This window comes from Poecilia reticulata, chromosome 7 (genome assembly GCF_904066995.2).
Source record: "Poecilia reticulata chromosome 7, P_reticulata-male-v2, whole genome shotgun sequence".
NCBI classification, from domain to species: Eukaryota; Metazoa; Chordata; class Actinopteri; order Cyprinodontiformes; family Poeciliidae; genus Poecilia; species Poecilia reticulata.
The window spans coordinates 1,292,269-1,308,469 of NC_088836.1; the positions used below are offsets into that span (position 1 = coordinate 1,292,269).

The 16,201-nt window shown below is 39.7% G+C and overlaps 2 protein-coding genes across 6 annotated transcripts in view; both read left to right on the forward strand.

Moving 5' to 3' along the window:
* Nucleotides 1–830: 830 nt before the first annotated feature.
* Nucleotides 831–10,606, forward strand: vwa1 (von Willebrand factor A domain containing 1). The gene is made up of 6 exons (XM_008413185.3): nt 831–1,208; nt 4,838–5,395; nt 7,372–7,701; nt 8,399–8,674; nt 8,911–9,186; nt 9,659–10,606. Exons 1-6 carry the CDS (start codon nt 1,121–1,123, stop codon nt 9,685–9,687), a joined length of 1,557 nt encoding a protein of 518 aa, XP_008411407.2. The 5' UTR covers nt 831–1,120; the 3' UTR covers nt 9,688–10,606.
* Nucleotides 10,607–12,273: 1,667 nt separating this feature from the next.
* The window catches only part of LOC103467108 (Ral GTPase activating protein non-catalytic subunit beta), a 49,011-nt gene continuing 45,083 nt past the window's right edge, over nt 12,274–16,201 (forward strand). For 2 of the 5 annotated variants that reach the window (XM_081608561.1, XM_081608562.1), the window contains exons 1-3: nt 12,274–12,620; nt 13,444–13,665; nt 15,134–15,336. In XM_081608561.1, coding sequence (XP_081464687.1) covers nt 13,489–13,665; nt 15,134–15,336 — 380 coding nt within the window. In that variant the 5' untranslated portion in view covers nt 12,274–12,620; nt 13,444–13,488. The remainder of the gene's footprint in view (nt 12,621–13,443; nt 13,666–15,133; nt 15,337–16,201) is intronic. The other 3 variants (XM_081608563.1, XM_008413186.3, XM_081608564.1) reach the window with 2 other exon arrangements.

Genomic DNA, 16,201 nt, shown 5'->3' on the forward strand with positions numbered 1-16,201 from the left:
GAAAGTTTCATAATTGTGGAGAAACATGGTTTGTATTTATTTAGATTTTATTGTCATGTTGACAATAATTTATATGTTCTCCTGCTTTGGGCAGGGATGATATCCTGGATTATTGTAAATCTGAGCTGGTGTTGTATCATAGTCTGATGAAGATGATGCTCTGAATTAATTTTATAAGGAATATTCTTTGGGCAATAATCTCCAGAGGTTCCACAGCGTCCAGGTCACATTGAGATTTGAACTCATTTGGGCTTTATGGATACAGGTGAGGTATTATTTGAGCTTTTGTGATGTTTATCAGCTGATCCCTGTTGCAAACCACTTTGTTGCTATGGTAATGCATCCTGGCCAAAAAAAAAAGGTATCAGAAAAAAATCCTTCCATCTGCACAGCATCCAAAACCAGAGAATAATTGTTCAAAAACTATTGTTTCTGCTAGAAATAAGGGAATAAAGCTTTAAAAAAAATAAAATAAAAATCAGAACAAAATGAACAGAGCTGCTCCAACATGCTGCCACCTTGAATTGATTGATTCATTGATAGAGTCTCTATCAGATTTAAGTCAGGAATCCAGCTGAACCCAAAAAAGTTGATATTACTTTCACTCAAAAGAAACATGTTAGTGAAAATTACTTTAACCTGATCTTCTTCTTCTTATTGTTGTTGTTTCACAGTCAGTGTGATTGTAAGTAACAATATTTAGACTACAAAATATACATTCGTTGGACCAATTTGAAAGAGGACGTTCTGTATATATTTTATTTTGAAAGTTGTTTCCGGCGAGCTCGTGCTTACCTCTTCTCGCTGTACAGCTGTGTCTTCAGTAAGAAAGAGGGAGGGAGAGGGAGACGGGCATTTGGATCGAAACTTTTTGCGCACACGTATGGTCTGAAATTTTGCCTTCAGTTTTTTAATTTCACCTCCGGGGCTTAGCTGAGCATGCGCAGCGAAGAGGACCGATAAGAAGAAAAAGTAAAGGCGCCCTGGATGTGACTCCCGTAAATTATGCGCGTGGAGGTGATTTACTGACAGGGAAGTGTGCGGCCAATGTATGATTGAGCCTGGAAGACAGAAGGTCTGATATATTCTGCTCGAGGGGAACCGACTCACGGCCGTTGTGATGGATAGTCACATGTTAACATGGATGATGATGATGATGATGATGATGATGATGGTGGTGTGTTCGCAGAACTCCGCACCTGAAGGAGGTAACGAAACTGAAACCCAAGTTTGATTCTTTTAAAAATATATATATCATTGTTCTCGTTTATAATGTTGACTTTATTATTATTGAACAAGTAAAAAATACAAATAAATAGACTTAGCTGAATACTTAGATTTCACTTTATGTAATCTAAAATAAAGTGATCAGTGACTTGTAACTTAGTCAGTGAACATAAATTGAGTTTAAATGCATTAATGACACAATCCTGTCTGACTCCTGCCATTAGGAAGTAAAGCGCTCCACTAAATGGAGACTCTGTCTGCTCTGTGGATCAGGGTGGGGTTGATATTACTCCACTGTTCTCACTGACATGGCATGGCTCCAGGTACAAGATTGAGAGTTGATGAAATCCCACTGCCTGAGGCAGGAGGGGGTTCCCAAAGCAGAGGGCATCCAGGGACCACACAGGCATGCAGTGGATGGCCTCAGGGGCCCCAGGAAGGAATCAGACATGCACATCTCAGGAGTGAAAATAATTGTGGTTCCCCTATCCTCCCCATAGAACAGTCCTGTGGGAAAAATAAACTCAATAAGTAAAATAAATCACAGGATTTAATCAACTCTTTGCATCCATTCCTTCATGTTTTCTAAATACAAGCAAACAAGAGGACTCTACTTTGATTTTAGTTTTAATGCTCGCCTTTTTTTTCCTCGCCAGTTGTAATTACCCACAGGTTGACAGCTTTTAATTTCTAAACCAACATCAAAATGAGCGTAATTCACTAGCAAAGGCTGTGCTGTGGTGCTGCGACCATTAGCGGCTAAACTTACCGGCTGTGACACTTGTGGCTTTCTTAATGAGACTGGATTTTTATAACTATGGTATTAGTGAGTGGGATCTGATACTTTGCTGCTGCCATTAATAGAAACCAGATGAAATAACGAGCTTGCAGTAATTACACTTCATAAGTGTATAGTTGTACTATATATATGTATATATATAAACTTGTTCTCATAACAATCACATAAATTAATCTATTCTAATTTGATTTTTCTGATCTTAGCATAAACTGAGTCAGATTGGATAATGGCATCTATAAACAGAATTTTGTTGCCACTGGGTTTATGTCTGAACTACTGGAAACACATGCATGAATTTAAGCCATTCCCTTGGAGCTCTGGATGCATGTTCAGGATCACTGCCTTACTGGAATATTAATATATTTATATTAATATATCAGTTATGGTCAATGACCGACCTTTACCAAAATTATTTATACATTTTATGCATATATTTCCATATCCTTTCAACTCTGTTTAAAAAACAACCACACTGTTGGCATTGCTTCTCTGCTTCAGTTAAACTCTTCAAACTTTGTGCTGCATCAATGTCACATGACCAGAAATAATAAACATCACCAGCCTGCTCCAGAAACACAAACAGCAACAAGATGGAAATAAATATCAGCTCTTGATATCGGCCCATTTTTACTAATTAAAAAATAACTAATATCTGTCATGATCTGTGTTTTTGTGTATTTATTTTAAGGTTTTTCTGTGTTCAGTTTCTGTCCTGTGAGTCTCTGTTTCTGCGTCTTCTTCGTTTATTGATCCCAGCTGTGATCGTTCCTGTGATCACCCTCCCACCTGTTGTCTGTGTCAGATCCTCGTCGTTTGTTGTACGTCAACCGTCAGGCTCTCCAGTCGCACTGTTTAAAGTCCTGGTTAGCCTTAGCTCCCAAATTCAGTCACCTAGTTGTCAGTTGCTGCAGGTTTTTAGCTGTGTGCTATTGTTCCTGCCGTGCTGCCTGACTGGACTGTTTTGAGCAACATTCATCATTAAATCTTTACCTGGGTCGTCAACGTTCATTCTCACCACCACCAACCACACCTTATGACAATATCGGCCGATACCGATGTCTTTGCCAATTATGTAGTTAATTCCTACTAAACACAGGTGGACTCTTGCCAGTTTTATTTATTGATATTAGAGTAAATGGGGACTAACAACACAGGAAACACTTTTCCTGATTTTTGTTTGTTGAGAAAAAGAAAACCAGTTATGTTTGTTTCGTTTTTGAAATTCACAGTGCCCTTATCGTCTATGGGTCATATGTTTTGCTTTTCATATTTTCATTCATAGATCTAAAACCATGTAAAATAAGAAAAAATTCACGCTTCATTAAAGTTCTGAAAATCTGACCTGACCACCCCAAGTCACAATTTGCCTGATTTTTTCAAAGTCCTGCTATTGATAATAATTTAATGCTGATGTGTTAAATTATTTCTATTAAAAATTATCTAAAAAACTTATACCAAAACATAACTTTGCAAGATGCTCAACATTCCTCATTTTAAGTTTCTGGGTCCTAATATAGCTGCTTTGTTCTGGTAATATTATGACTTCATTCTCATGAATAAGAAATTAAATCATAGCTTGACTCTAATTTTCACTTGTAGAGTTGACCTGTGTTCAAAAACGCTGTACAGCGCGCCTGTAAACCAAAATGGCGGCATTGCTCTGAACTATAGAAACCCACGAAATTCATTGATGGAAAAAAAAGTTCAGATTTTCCAAAGATTAAATCTTCAAAAATCATAAATTCTATTAATCAATAAAAATGAACTTATTGGCCCGTCCTAATTAAAAGTCCACTGATATATCCTGTAGTTATGTGGTAACTGCTACCTGCATCAGCCACAGACAGTAAAGGGTCCAGACAATATTAACTTCAGCAGATAAACCCACACCTGCATTAAGGTGGAGGCTGTGCGGGTTGGTAAGGACCAGCACACAGACTCCAAAATCCAAACAAGAAGAGAGACGTAAAGACTTCCTGAGCTGTGTGGAGGAATAAAGGTGTGGGTGTGGATGGAGGTCATGTGGGAGAGGAAACGCTGGAGCTGTGCTGCTTCCTCAGCCTTCAGCTCTAAAGAGGATCCAAAGAAAACAAAACCTCTGCAGACTTTTGTCTGAGTTTTCTTCTTATGAAGTCAAACTAAATGTAATTGCTGTTTCTCTCACAGGATTTGTTTTTCTGAACCACTGGTCTGGCTGATTTCCTTTGGAGCAATAACCATTCTGAATGTCTGCAGCCATTTATCTCTGTTAGATTCAGTTCCTTACACTGTATATGTTTATATATGTCTGTATATACATGTATATATGTGTCTATTCAGCATTCCTCTCAGCATTCTGTCTCTCACATGGACCTGCCCTCTTCCCTCTACACTTCACTCCATTTCATGTCTTTTATTTCCCTACAGTTTGTTTTTTCTTCACTCCCTTTTCCACAACTATCCAGGAACTAGTTCTGTTCACTGTTTATGTCAACTTGTTTTGAAAAAAAGACAGAAAAGAAAATCCACCCTTTGGCTCATTCCTGAGCTGCCTTTCATCCATCGGTGCCTGTGAAGTTCTTCCTGGCTGCTTTGTTTGTTTTGAGTTCTGCTTATCTGCACATTAATTGGCTGGATTTGTGCTGCTGTGGCGTTGCTGCTGACAATATTCCCCGTAAGCTGTGATCGCTGTAATAGACCACGTTTTTCCAAGGAGCTTGGATTGTGAAAGGGAGGGTGTTCTGTGGCAGCCGATCGTGGAAAAAATTGCGGGAGTGAGAAGGAATCTCAGTGGAGGTTTATGACTATATACATCATTTTTTTCCTCCACAGTGCTGAACTGCTGCGAGGGTGACGTCCTCTTTCTGCTGGACTCCTCAGGGAGTGTGACGTCCTACGAGCACGCCCGCATGCTCTCCTTCCTGTCGGAGCTCCTGCTCCCTTTTTCTCTGGGAAGGGATCAAGTGAGAGTGGGGCTGCTGCAGGTGGGTACCAAGCCACGCCTGGAGTTTGGCTTTAACAGACACAGTACCCAAAGTGGCCTCCAGGGGGCTTTGACAAACATCCGACCCCTGAGGGGGGACACCAACACGGTGGATGCTCTCAAAATGGCCAAGGAGCGGGTGCTGCGCCCCGGGACGTCCGACGGGGCAAGGGAAGGACTGCCCAAAGTGCTAGTGTGGTTGACTGATGGGGTGAAGCCGGGGGACGTGATTGGACCGATGGCTGAGCTGCGGGAGGAGGGTGTGGCGGTGCTGGTGGTCTCAACAGGGCACAGCAATTACAAGGTGCTGAGGGAGGTCGTGACCCCTCCTGTGGAAAATCACCTGCACTTTGTGGACATCGATGACATGGGCATCATCACCAAAGACCTGCGCGATGCCATTATTGGTGAGATTGCCACTGAAAGGTGCTCTTCTATTTTAAAAGCTTCAAATTCAGTTCTTTGGCTTGCGGCTCTTTGGTTTTCTTCCATGACTATGTAAGCTGTTGCAGCACTGGCTGCCATGCTCCTAAACCAGTCTCAAACTGCATTCCTCGAGGGCCAGAGTCCTGCAACTTTCAGAGGTGTCTCTTGTCCTACACACTAAAATTAAACGGCTAACCTGCCTCACTAGCATGCAGTCAGGCTCTACTGAGCTCTGCTGATGAGCTAATGTTGGAGCCAGGTGGCTGAAGTAGAGACGAGTTTCAGTAGAAAAGGCCCTTCGTTTTTATTGATCAATTACAAGATCATCACTAATTAATAAGTTAAATATAGGCTCATTTTCTATTTGACATTTGTATAAATAGTTGCTGTTTGCAAACAAAAGTGTCGCCTCCAGTTTGTCATTAATGGAAATGTGGCTTTCTGACTAGCAATTTTTTTCTCAAGTGTTTTATTTGAAGTCTCCATTGAGGACCGAATACCAAATAAAACAAAAGTATTTCCTCTAACTTTTTATAAAGGCACTTTCTAAGCTGCCTACTGTTATACTGGAAGAACAAACATATTTAGGTCTCACAGAAAACTGTTATAAAATGTAATAATTAAGAACTTTCCATAATTTCTCATTTCAAGTGAAAACTATATTTTGCAAGTGTCACAATTTGTGTAAAGTCTTATTTTTATTCCAAAATTATCACAAAAAATAAAGGCCATACAGGAAATGTCTGCATGTTGGGAGTTAACCCCTCTGTTGCCAACTCGATGTCTTCCCTGCTATGTTTAGCAACACTTCAGAGAAAAAAAACTGGCATTGGCCAAAGTCAGAATCAGAAGGTCAGGCTTTTTAAAGATTGGTAATCTGTGTTCAGACAAAAAACTGCAATCGGTTCACCACTAATAATTTTTGTCTAATTCATTGAAACATATAGCTATATTTTTTATTTTTGTGAACTAAAAAAGAGCATCAACCTGTGACCTGTCAGCTGACGTGCTTGCTGACTGAAAATGTTTGAAGTTCTTACATTTGTTGGGTTTAATGAATTGGGAGGAAAGAAAATTGGATTTTGCTGCATTTACTTGCTGACAACTTCTCAGAGATGATTGAGGGAAAATTTGCAGATTTCAGTTGTTGGGTGATTATTTAGTTATTAACAACATATAGAATGCTAAATATTGAACAAGTTATGTAAAAAGAAATGACTTTAAGTCCACTGAGATTTCAATAAAATCCAGCTGTACTGAAATTGTGGGTGAAATCATACAGAAAACATCTAAAGGAATTTTTACCTAAAGTGTCGTTTAAAGAAAACATTATGATCTTTATTGTTGGACCTGCAGTAAGTGCAATGGGTTGCCTGTAATCCTCCAGTGTAAGTCTAGACAGGATGCCAGGACACTATGAGACTCCTGCATGTTTTAGGCTCTCTGAAATGTGACCGGCTGATCTATTAATGGATTACTGATTCAACTTCCCTTCCTACGTTCTCCATCACTATGTCAGACATACATAAATACAGAGTAGGGAGTTTGCCCAATTCTCAGACTGCATTAGGTAACTGGCATATTACTTTGCAGAAGCCACTTCATAACAGTTTATGTTGCATACAGAGGACATGATGCACAGCATAAATAAAAGCTGATATGTAGGCAAAATACAGTAGTCCTTAATAAGCACCCAAATATATAAGCACATATATCAATGCTCTCTGTAGCTGTTTCATTGCAGACACTTTATGGGTTGGTTATTCCAAGTTGTTTGATTTCAGGAGTTAAGAATGCAATTAGAAAGCAGAGTCTGTGTTTGTGGGAGGCTGTCTGAAGTCATATTTAGCTGTTTTGCCACCTTCCCTGTTGACACTTATGACACTTGACTAAATTACTCCTAGCCCCTAAACTGCACTGCAGTACCAATAAAATCTCCTGGTTTTGTCCCAAACAGAGATAATAAAAGCTGAGCGCCTTCATGTACGAGACGTGTCCACCAACTCGGCCTCTCTCCATTGGAGGCCCGTTCTGTCTGGTCTATCGGGCCACTACGAGATTCGCTTTGGTGAAGTTTCAACTGGAGGCGGCGGCGGTGGCGGCGGCGGATCAGGGACCAGTCCGAGCACCGGTGGAAGCCAGTACCAGAGACTGATCCAGTCCGCGCAGCTGAACAGCATCAGACTGACTGACCTAAAGCCAGACACCACCTATTCTGTCAGCCTGATTCCAGAGTCCAACGAAATAACATTTAACACACTCTCCACCACATTCACAACAAAGCCAGGTTAGATTGTTTCCCTTTTTACAGACTGTGTCCAGAAACGTGCACTATTATTTTCTGCTACTGTTGAGCTAAGGGTGCCTCCACTCCAGCTCTGTTTAGTCTGCTTTAACTTAACTCTTGCTCGTTTGTCCAAACGGTTTGTTTGGGGAACCAACTGTGCAATTGAACTCTAACACAGACCAAAAAAGCGGACTCTGGTCTGCCTAAAAACCTTGGTCTGGGGTTGAAACCGCTCCAAAAGCATGGGTGTGCGCAGGGTATTCTGGGTAAACACAACCAAAACAAAAGCCAGAGGGAGAAATGTTCGTTGTCTTTTACTAAAGAGAAATCTTTCAACTGCTAAAATCTGACGCTGTTCTATTTTTGTTTAAATCTTGTGAAGAAGGAAGTTGAGCTCATGTCTTCTGAAATCTCTGTGTCATTTCCTTCTTTGATTCTTGATGCAGCGCCCTCACAGGCAAGGAGGGTAACAGGTTTTTCAAAGGTTCGGATCGTTTTACTCAGTGCTGTGTGAAAGAAAACCAAATCAGCTAAAAATGTAACAAATATTGTGATTCTTGACCTCAATAGAACCGAGTCTTCTGGACTATCTGGTGTGAAAACGTCCTTAGAATGTTTTTTTGGACATCAGTCAGTATTTATTAGCTTTGAAAAAATGTGTCTACTCTGTGCTCATTTTTAAATTTTATTCCTGTAGTGGTTGAGAGTCCAGCTGTTGTAACAGTTTCTGAGTCTGGGGAGACCAGTGTTCGGGTGAGCTGGGGCCCTCTTCAGCCAGACACTGTCACGAGTTACTACATTGAGTACTCCGCCCTGCCCAGGGGCAATCTCCAGACCGTCACAGTGGGCCGAACACAGAACTCCACCCTGCTGAGAAATCTCCAGCCAGGGACAATATACCTGGTCACAGTGACTGCCCGGCATGCCTCAGGAAAGCAGAAATCAATGTCAGTTAAAGTTTGCACTCAAGAAGGTGAGCATTGATAAGAGTTTGAGTTTGGGATCGAGTTTTCTCATGTATAGATTATTAATAATAGCGTTGACTATTATTAATAATAGTTTGATGAAATAGATCCCTATTTCATCAAATTTAGTAGTTCAGACTATCCTTCATATTCTCATACTGCAGTCTCAAGTTTAGTCTCAAAATCGCTGCCTTCTGTTTTTCAACATCTCCAATCTTAACTGCTCTGAGCTTTCTGTGCCCAGTGACTCCGGCCCTGGATGACCTCCAGCTCACCACCGTGGGAAGTGCTTCAGTGCAGGCGGACTGGAGGAGCAGCGCGGCTGGTCTGAGGGGCTACTGGCTCACCTGGGAGGGGCAGCAAAGTTCAGCTGCCAACCAACGCTCCTCCCTTTACCTTCCACCCAATTCTCTGTCGACGCGCCTCACACACCTCCCCCCTTATGCTAGAGTTTGTGTGTCTCCCATTTACCGAACGGCAAGGGGGGATGGACTGTGTTGCACAGCACAGTTTCACTCAGGTGAGTCCAGAAAGACAAGGGTCAGTCGGGTTCTGAAATTAGCAATGTGACAAGTGTGACATGTGAAAGACCAAAAACAAACTAGAGCATTGTGAAGTGGAAACAAAATAATAATAATAAAAAAAATAAACAATAAATTATCCATCCATCCATTTTCTGTACACAAATAAATTATGTAATTTATTTGTGTTCTAATATATTATATAATATATAATCACTTGTCACTTGAGGGAGTAACGCTCCTTCAAGTGACAATAACTTAGACATGTTTAAACATCTAAACACCCATGTAAATGAAAGCTGTCAGCATGTAGGAAAAATTGGTTGTTTTTTTTCCCCTTGATGATTATTTGAATTATGATCGCCCTTACATGCAAAACCAAACCAAAAAAACAGCACTGTTTGTTTTTTATATACGTGGCATTTAAATATGATTCCAATCGGTTGCAAATGTTTCTCTTTCTCCTCTCAGATGCTCTGGGATATGGCTTCCAGTCATAGCAGCCCTGCGCTGCACATGCACCTTACCAAAGAAGGAGGGAGGATAACGGGAAAGAATGCTGACAGCCTTCCATAATTCTTCAGAGTGCCTCTCCCCCTCTGTGGACATGATCCAGAAGAGATCATGAAGCAGGCCCTTCATAAATCTGCCGCACATACTGACTGCAAAACATCTGAAATTCAAAGAAAAGTATTATCTGTTTTTATTACCGTCCCATCTGTTTGTCACCCGTCTAAATTTCTTCGATCAAATGACCCAAGCTTGCGATGTAGAATATTTCAGCGGCCTGTTTGTGCAGACCCAGAGCAGGGAAGGCTGGGAATGCTGATGGTTTCTCTGGGATGTTTTGCAGAAGAGCTTTACAACATATGCACACCATGTGTCCAAATCTGCATTTTCTTTTATAACTCTTAACACCGCAGGAACATCTGATACACATTTACTATAAATAATGTACTTAAATCACTTTTCTCACTCAACACATGCTTTAAGACTTTCATTGAATGCTTGTATGTACTCTGGGAATGCAGCAGGGTCACGTAACAGGGAAGTTCTGAATAACAGAAACTTTTGTGTTGCTTTGAGCTTTAAACACAAAACATTCACTCACTCTGGAACCAGACAGATGCAGGATATGAAACAGATGTGTGTAATTAAAAGTCACATTGAGTTGCTGTCTATACATTGGTCTATAATTCATATTTATTTATCGAGAACCTTATAGGAACTAATAACTTTGAGTCTTTATGGAGCTGCAGTTTGTTTTTTGACTGTTACTGTTTTACAGCTTGTGTTTGCTGCCCCCTACTGTAAAGTCGTGTACTGGCTTACTGCAGATTTCTCCCTGCATTTATTTTTTTGTTGTTTTCCATTTAAAACCTCATACAAGGTTTCAATAAACTTACTTAAAATGTGTAATGCTGCAGTCCATTCCTAATGTTGTAAAATAGGTTAAATACTTAATATTGGGTATTACAATGGCTGGAACATATCTGTTTATAAGCTTACAAAAATTTTACAAGCTAACACAACTTTACAAGTGAGGACTCGCTAAGCCTATCCTAGAAAAGGTTGGGAATGATCATTTATGCTCTTTCTAGCAAGAGTTTACAATTACCACTTTTTAAAATTTATTTGTGTGGTCCCTTGAGAATGATGTGGCATAAGAAGAAACTTCTCCCAAAGGGAGGCAAACACATATTTTTGACTCTTGACTGGTTCCATAAATAGGTTAAAATGATTCCTGGTATTAGAAAGATAATCGTTTTCCAAATTTTACTCCGGTTTCTACTATCCAAAGTTTCCTTTTCTTTACTTTTCCACCAGCCCTGTCTTCATTCTTCCTATTAAAGGTTTGAAAAATTATTTATAATGAATCATATTTTGTAACAGTAAAATGTTAGCCAAGCTAATCTGACAATAAATAAATAAATAAATAAATAAATAAATAAATAAATAAATAGAATTAGGTCAAATGAAAACCTTTGGCTTAATTTTTTGTTTTATTTTGATTTTTTTAAAATTATTATTTATTTGTCATTTTTATATTTTTATTGTATTTTAGGGTAATGGTACCCAAAAATAACTGGTAGATGTTTACTCAGATACTCCAAGGTTTATGTTGATGTTACAAAAAAATCACAGAGCAACACATCTTAAAATCAAATGGAAAAAATAGTTTATTAAGAGTTTATTAATAATGTTCTTATGACCAATTCTCTTAATGTTTTTCCCTCCTAAATTCTAAATGTAGTATAATTAATAACCCACTGTCTCATATTGCATTGTTGTTATTCTAGGTCTTCCTGTATTTTTTCTTTTATGTATTGAATCTGTTTTTTGTAATGGATACACCTCTTAATTCATTTTGCTGCTCCCACCCATCCATGGAGATTAAATCATTTCTCAAACATGCATGAAAGAATCTCTCTATGATCTCTCTATAAAACTTTATAAATGTTTTTGATGAGGGAATAATATTAAAACATGGTGAAAAGCTCAAGAGTCAATTTGACATAAAACTGCCTCTTTAAAGATTCTCCATATAAAATGACAAAAAGAAAGCATGCTTTTAGTCATTTTTGCAATACAGATATGAAATTATATGTATTTAAATATAACAGGTACATATTCAAATTCAAAAATGGTTTATTTATTCCAAAAGGAAATTAAATGTTACTGTGTTCATACTAATTCAAGGTTCTTCAAAGAGTTATTGCTGATGGTGACGGCAGGCAAGACAAATCTCAGATCAAGTTAGCTGTCTGTGTAACAGCTAACTTGAAAAAGCCTCTGACTGAAGACACTGTTTTTCTGTCAGTCTCGTGAAGAGGAGTCTCGTGCTCAGGGTTCATAATTTTCTTGATTTGTATTTACAGCTTTGGTTTTGATACTCAAACTTGAGCTCAAGTGTGTCTGATTTTCACTGATTATTCTTCAGATATCACTACAACTTGACTGGAGTTCACCTGTGAATGCAGCTAAGCTTGTAGTATATAAGAGCAGAAACGTTGCAATAAAGACGTCCATGAAACATAAACATCCCAGAATGCACTGGGGTTTCTATGACCCAGAAACGGGTATGTTTAGCTCCCTATATCTGGCCTGGGGTAATCAGAGAAGAAGTAAAAAAGGTAACCAAGAACTTAGCGTTTATGAAAGCGGTGCTGTATGTAGTGTTGTATTTTGGAGAAAGGAAAACAATGCAAAAGATCTATAATGGGCTCCATTTCTGGGACGTAATTACCGGCAACAACCGTTAGGGGGCGTTAACCACACACCGGATCCTTCTTCCCGTTAGACCCGTCAAAGCTGCAATATCCGAGCCCTAACATTGCGAAGATGGAGGCTGTTATGGTTTAGGGGCGCTACACGGAAAGCACAGACAGCGAGTTTCTGAGGCCTGTTATGACGACGTCCCCAGCTGGTCCAGGTAAAACAGACAACAATTACTCAGCTAATAAGCAAACGTTAGCACCATTGCAAAGCTAGCTTGCAGAAACGACATCATGCTAATGTCAACCAAGAGGCTAACGCAGCGAACGTTATCAAGGCTAGCTTCGGACAACTACAACGTAGTTTCAATTTCGTGGTATGTTTATAACGAGAACTGCTAGACTCTGATGTTAAAACCGTTTTAATTCATTCAAGAAAATGGTCTTGCAACATTTAAGCAAAGCACATGCATGCTAACTTCAGCTAAAGCCGTTTGTAAGATGAAGATTTTTTGATGCTAGCTAAAGCTAACAAGCTGCTCGGTGGAAGATCTGTTTCCTGGTTGTGATTCCTGTGCTTGGTAACTATCCTGGGTTTTTGATGGTGATCATTTGGCCACTGTTCTTTCTAAAGTAAACAGACACGTTGTGTTTTATAGGTGCTAAAGAGTTTTTAGTAGAAAGTTAGAAGCAAAGTGACAACATTAAACATCCGGGCTGACTTGCAGGTCATGTTTACAGGGAAGGGAGACATGAATGGGTGATTTTAGGCTTTTACACACACCCGTGGTGCTTTGCATTTGGTTAGGGCGTGCCAAAGACTTTGGTTTTTAGGAAGCCGCTCTTTCTTCATATCTTATGCCATAAGTTTTGATCTGATCCTGCTTGTTTGCATCCAGTTTTGCTCAATCGTAAAATTTCTAATGTAAGACTAATATCAACTCAGAGAAAAGTATTATTTAAACCACTGTGGTGGATCAGTAACTAAATAATAAGCCTGGTAGTGTGTCTGCTACAGCTGGATGATCTGTGTGTCTGCAGGCGGGAGGCAGGAGGTGTGAGCCAAGCGGACCAGACGCCAGCAGCATGTACTCCGAGTGGCGCTCGCTGCAGCTGGTGGTGCAGAGCGACCAGGGTCACCTCAGCGTCCTGCACACCTACCCTCCCAGTGTGGGCACAGAGGTGGCAAATGCAGTAGTCAAGCCTCTGGGCACAGCAGTGAGCCCTGTGGCCTCAGAAAACATCCTCAAATCAGACAAAGAGGTGAGAAAGCTGGCAGCTCTGGGAAACACTCAGCAATCACGCATGGCCTTTTATTTCTAAAAGTCTGCTCACCTTTTAAAGTCTCTCTCTCTCTCTCTCTCTCTCTCTCTCTCTCTCTCTCTCTCTCTCTCTCTCATAAATGTATGTTTTGTGGTTCAGTAGAAAAATCCAATTCAATAAGGAGGTGAAACTAATTTCTGCTGATCCTGATGTTTGTTCATCTTTGGTCTAACAGTTTCCTTTACATTGGTTCCCTTCGTTTAGAGAGAGTAAAACTAACTTCTGGGACAATCAGCTGTAATTTATTAGGTTTTTTATTTTTCATAATGTCATTGATGAGATAATGGTGTGTGCATAAAAACTGAGGCGATATTGTTTCCGTGCTGCTCTTACAGACCATTTAAACTCCATTAGCTTAAATCATCTCAGACTCTCATGCCTTTAATTTAGAGATACTTTCTTAGCAGTTATTCATATGAGTGATGCTATGTGCAGCAAATGTCTCTTCTGTACGTCCAGAAGGGAACTGTTTGTGAGTCAGTGTTTGTTTAAATAAAATGCCTCTCAAACTGCTTGCATTATTGTTGTTTTTGTGAAGGATATCTTTGACTTGAGCCAATCTTGGGAATCTTTAAACTGGTTCTCAAATATGTAATTCAAATCAAGAGAACTTTTTCAAGATTCTTTTTTCCTTGATGGTACCAGCTGTCAGTTCCTTTCATTATCAGAAAAGTCAGCTATGAATCAAGTAAAATATGCAATGTAGGAAATGACAAAAAGAGCAAAAATAATCAATACCTCTGAAGCCAGGCCTCTTTTGTAGCAGGTTTAATAAATGGGTGGTATTGCCTTGTAGAAAATAGTTTCCCTTTAAATAGTTTCTTCCTCTTACTTCTCACATCGGTTTTTATTATGTCAGAAGCATTAATCAGAGAAATTAACAGATTTTGTTCTGTCTTGTAATGATAGAACAAAATCTGGAGTCAAGTTGATTTGTGAAGAACATTTGAGCACCAAGCCAGTTCAAAGTGCTTTAAACCATAAAAATAAAAAGTAACTAATTATGAAACAAACAGATTTAGTCAAATGCCACCTTCAAAATCATTGAGCGGATATACATCAAATATATTGATCAATGTTCCAATTATTATAAACCAAAGGCAACTAAGCAGCTGGGTTTTTATTTAAAGGCACTCAGTGTTTCAGCTGTTTTTCAGTTTTCCGGAAGTTTGTTCCAGATCTGTGGTGCATAGAAGCTGAATGCTGCTTCTCTAGTTTTGGTACTGGTTCTGATGCAGAGCAGAACCAGAACTAGAAGACCTGATTGGTCTGGATGGTGATATGACTAAACCTGTTTAATGTATTGTGATGCTAAGCTGTGTAGTGATTTATAAACTGACAGAAGTATTTTAAAGACTAGTTGGAAAAACCCCATGTGACTGATATCTGGAAACCCTTTGCTTCCCAGGTGAAGTGGACCATGGAGGTGCTGTGTTATGGCCTGACCCTGCCCTTAGAAGGTGACACTGTCAAACTGTGTGTGGACGTGTACACAGACTGGATGATGGCACTGGTGTCACCCAGGGACTCCATGCCCCAGCCTGTGGTGAAGGAACCCAATATGTACGTCCAGACCATCCTGCGTCATCTCTACAACGTATTTGTGCCAAGGTATGCACCCGCCTCAGTTTCCCTCATTTAATGTAATTATTTAATCTTCGCTTAGTAACAACTATCTTTACCTGGATTATTGTTCTTTATTAATTAGTCACTCATAAATGAGCTAATATTTAGATTCGCACCAATCTGATATCTATATCTATACTGGTGCCGATATTGAAAACAATTCTAGATGGGATATCAGTGACAGTGTACCCGATCCATAAGGCTGATCAGTTTAGTTCCATGCTTTGTGCTCTGGGTCATGTCATGCTTTATTATTTTTTTATATTTAGAATTCCTAATAGCTCTTTCTGAGCCACTTGAAAGATTTGTTGCCGTTTATTTTTACATGTTTGACCAAGATAGTTAATCTATTGTTTGTCAGTTTCATTTTCTTTATCATTTATTTTCTATTGACTGTTCTACTCCTAATTGCAGCTACTGAACAGTTGTTTTTCCATGTTAGCTTCTGAAGCTGTTGGTGTGTTTCAATGTGCCATATTGGTGCTAGGGGTTGCACCAATTAGTCGACTAGCCGATTCTTTTCTCTGCGCCCCGCATAGAGACTTTAGCCCGCGGTAGTCAGGAGTCCGACTCCCGTCCTCCATTCGCTGGGCCCAGGCCTCTCTCCGCTCTCTCTGCCCCCTTGCTGTCAGATTGCTGTCAAATAAACTAGTGCCGAAAAAATCCTTAAAAAAAAAAAAAAAAAAAGACTACCGGAGTAATGTGGGACAGCGCGTCATCATGTCAGGCTTTTTTATCCCTCAACTGATCAGTGTCACCCTCTGTATTGAAGCTTCTAACCTGGCAGCTTTACGCTCTTATAAAGATATGGTTTGACTACATCTGGAAACTAAGTCCAAGCTTCATCCGT

Excerpts from the sequence above, each read along its gene's own strand:
- vwa1 (XM_008413185.3), top strand. The coding sequence starts at position 1,121 with ATGGATAGTCACATGTTAACATGGATGATGATGATGATGATGATGATG. Across the intron at positions 8,675-8,910 it reads TAAAGTTTGCACTCAAGAAG|TGACTCCGGCCCTGGATGAC; the intron begins GTGAGCATTGAT and ends TTCTGTGCCCAG. Across the intron at positions 9,187-9,658 it reads CACAGCACAGTTTCACTCAG|ATGCTCTGGGATATGGCTTC; the intron begins GTGAGTCCAGAA and ends TTCTCCTCTCAG.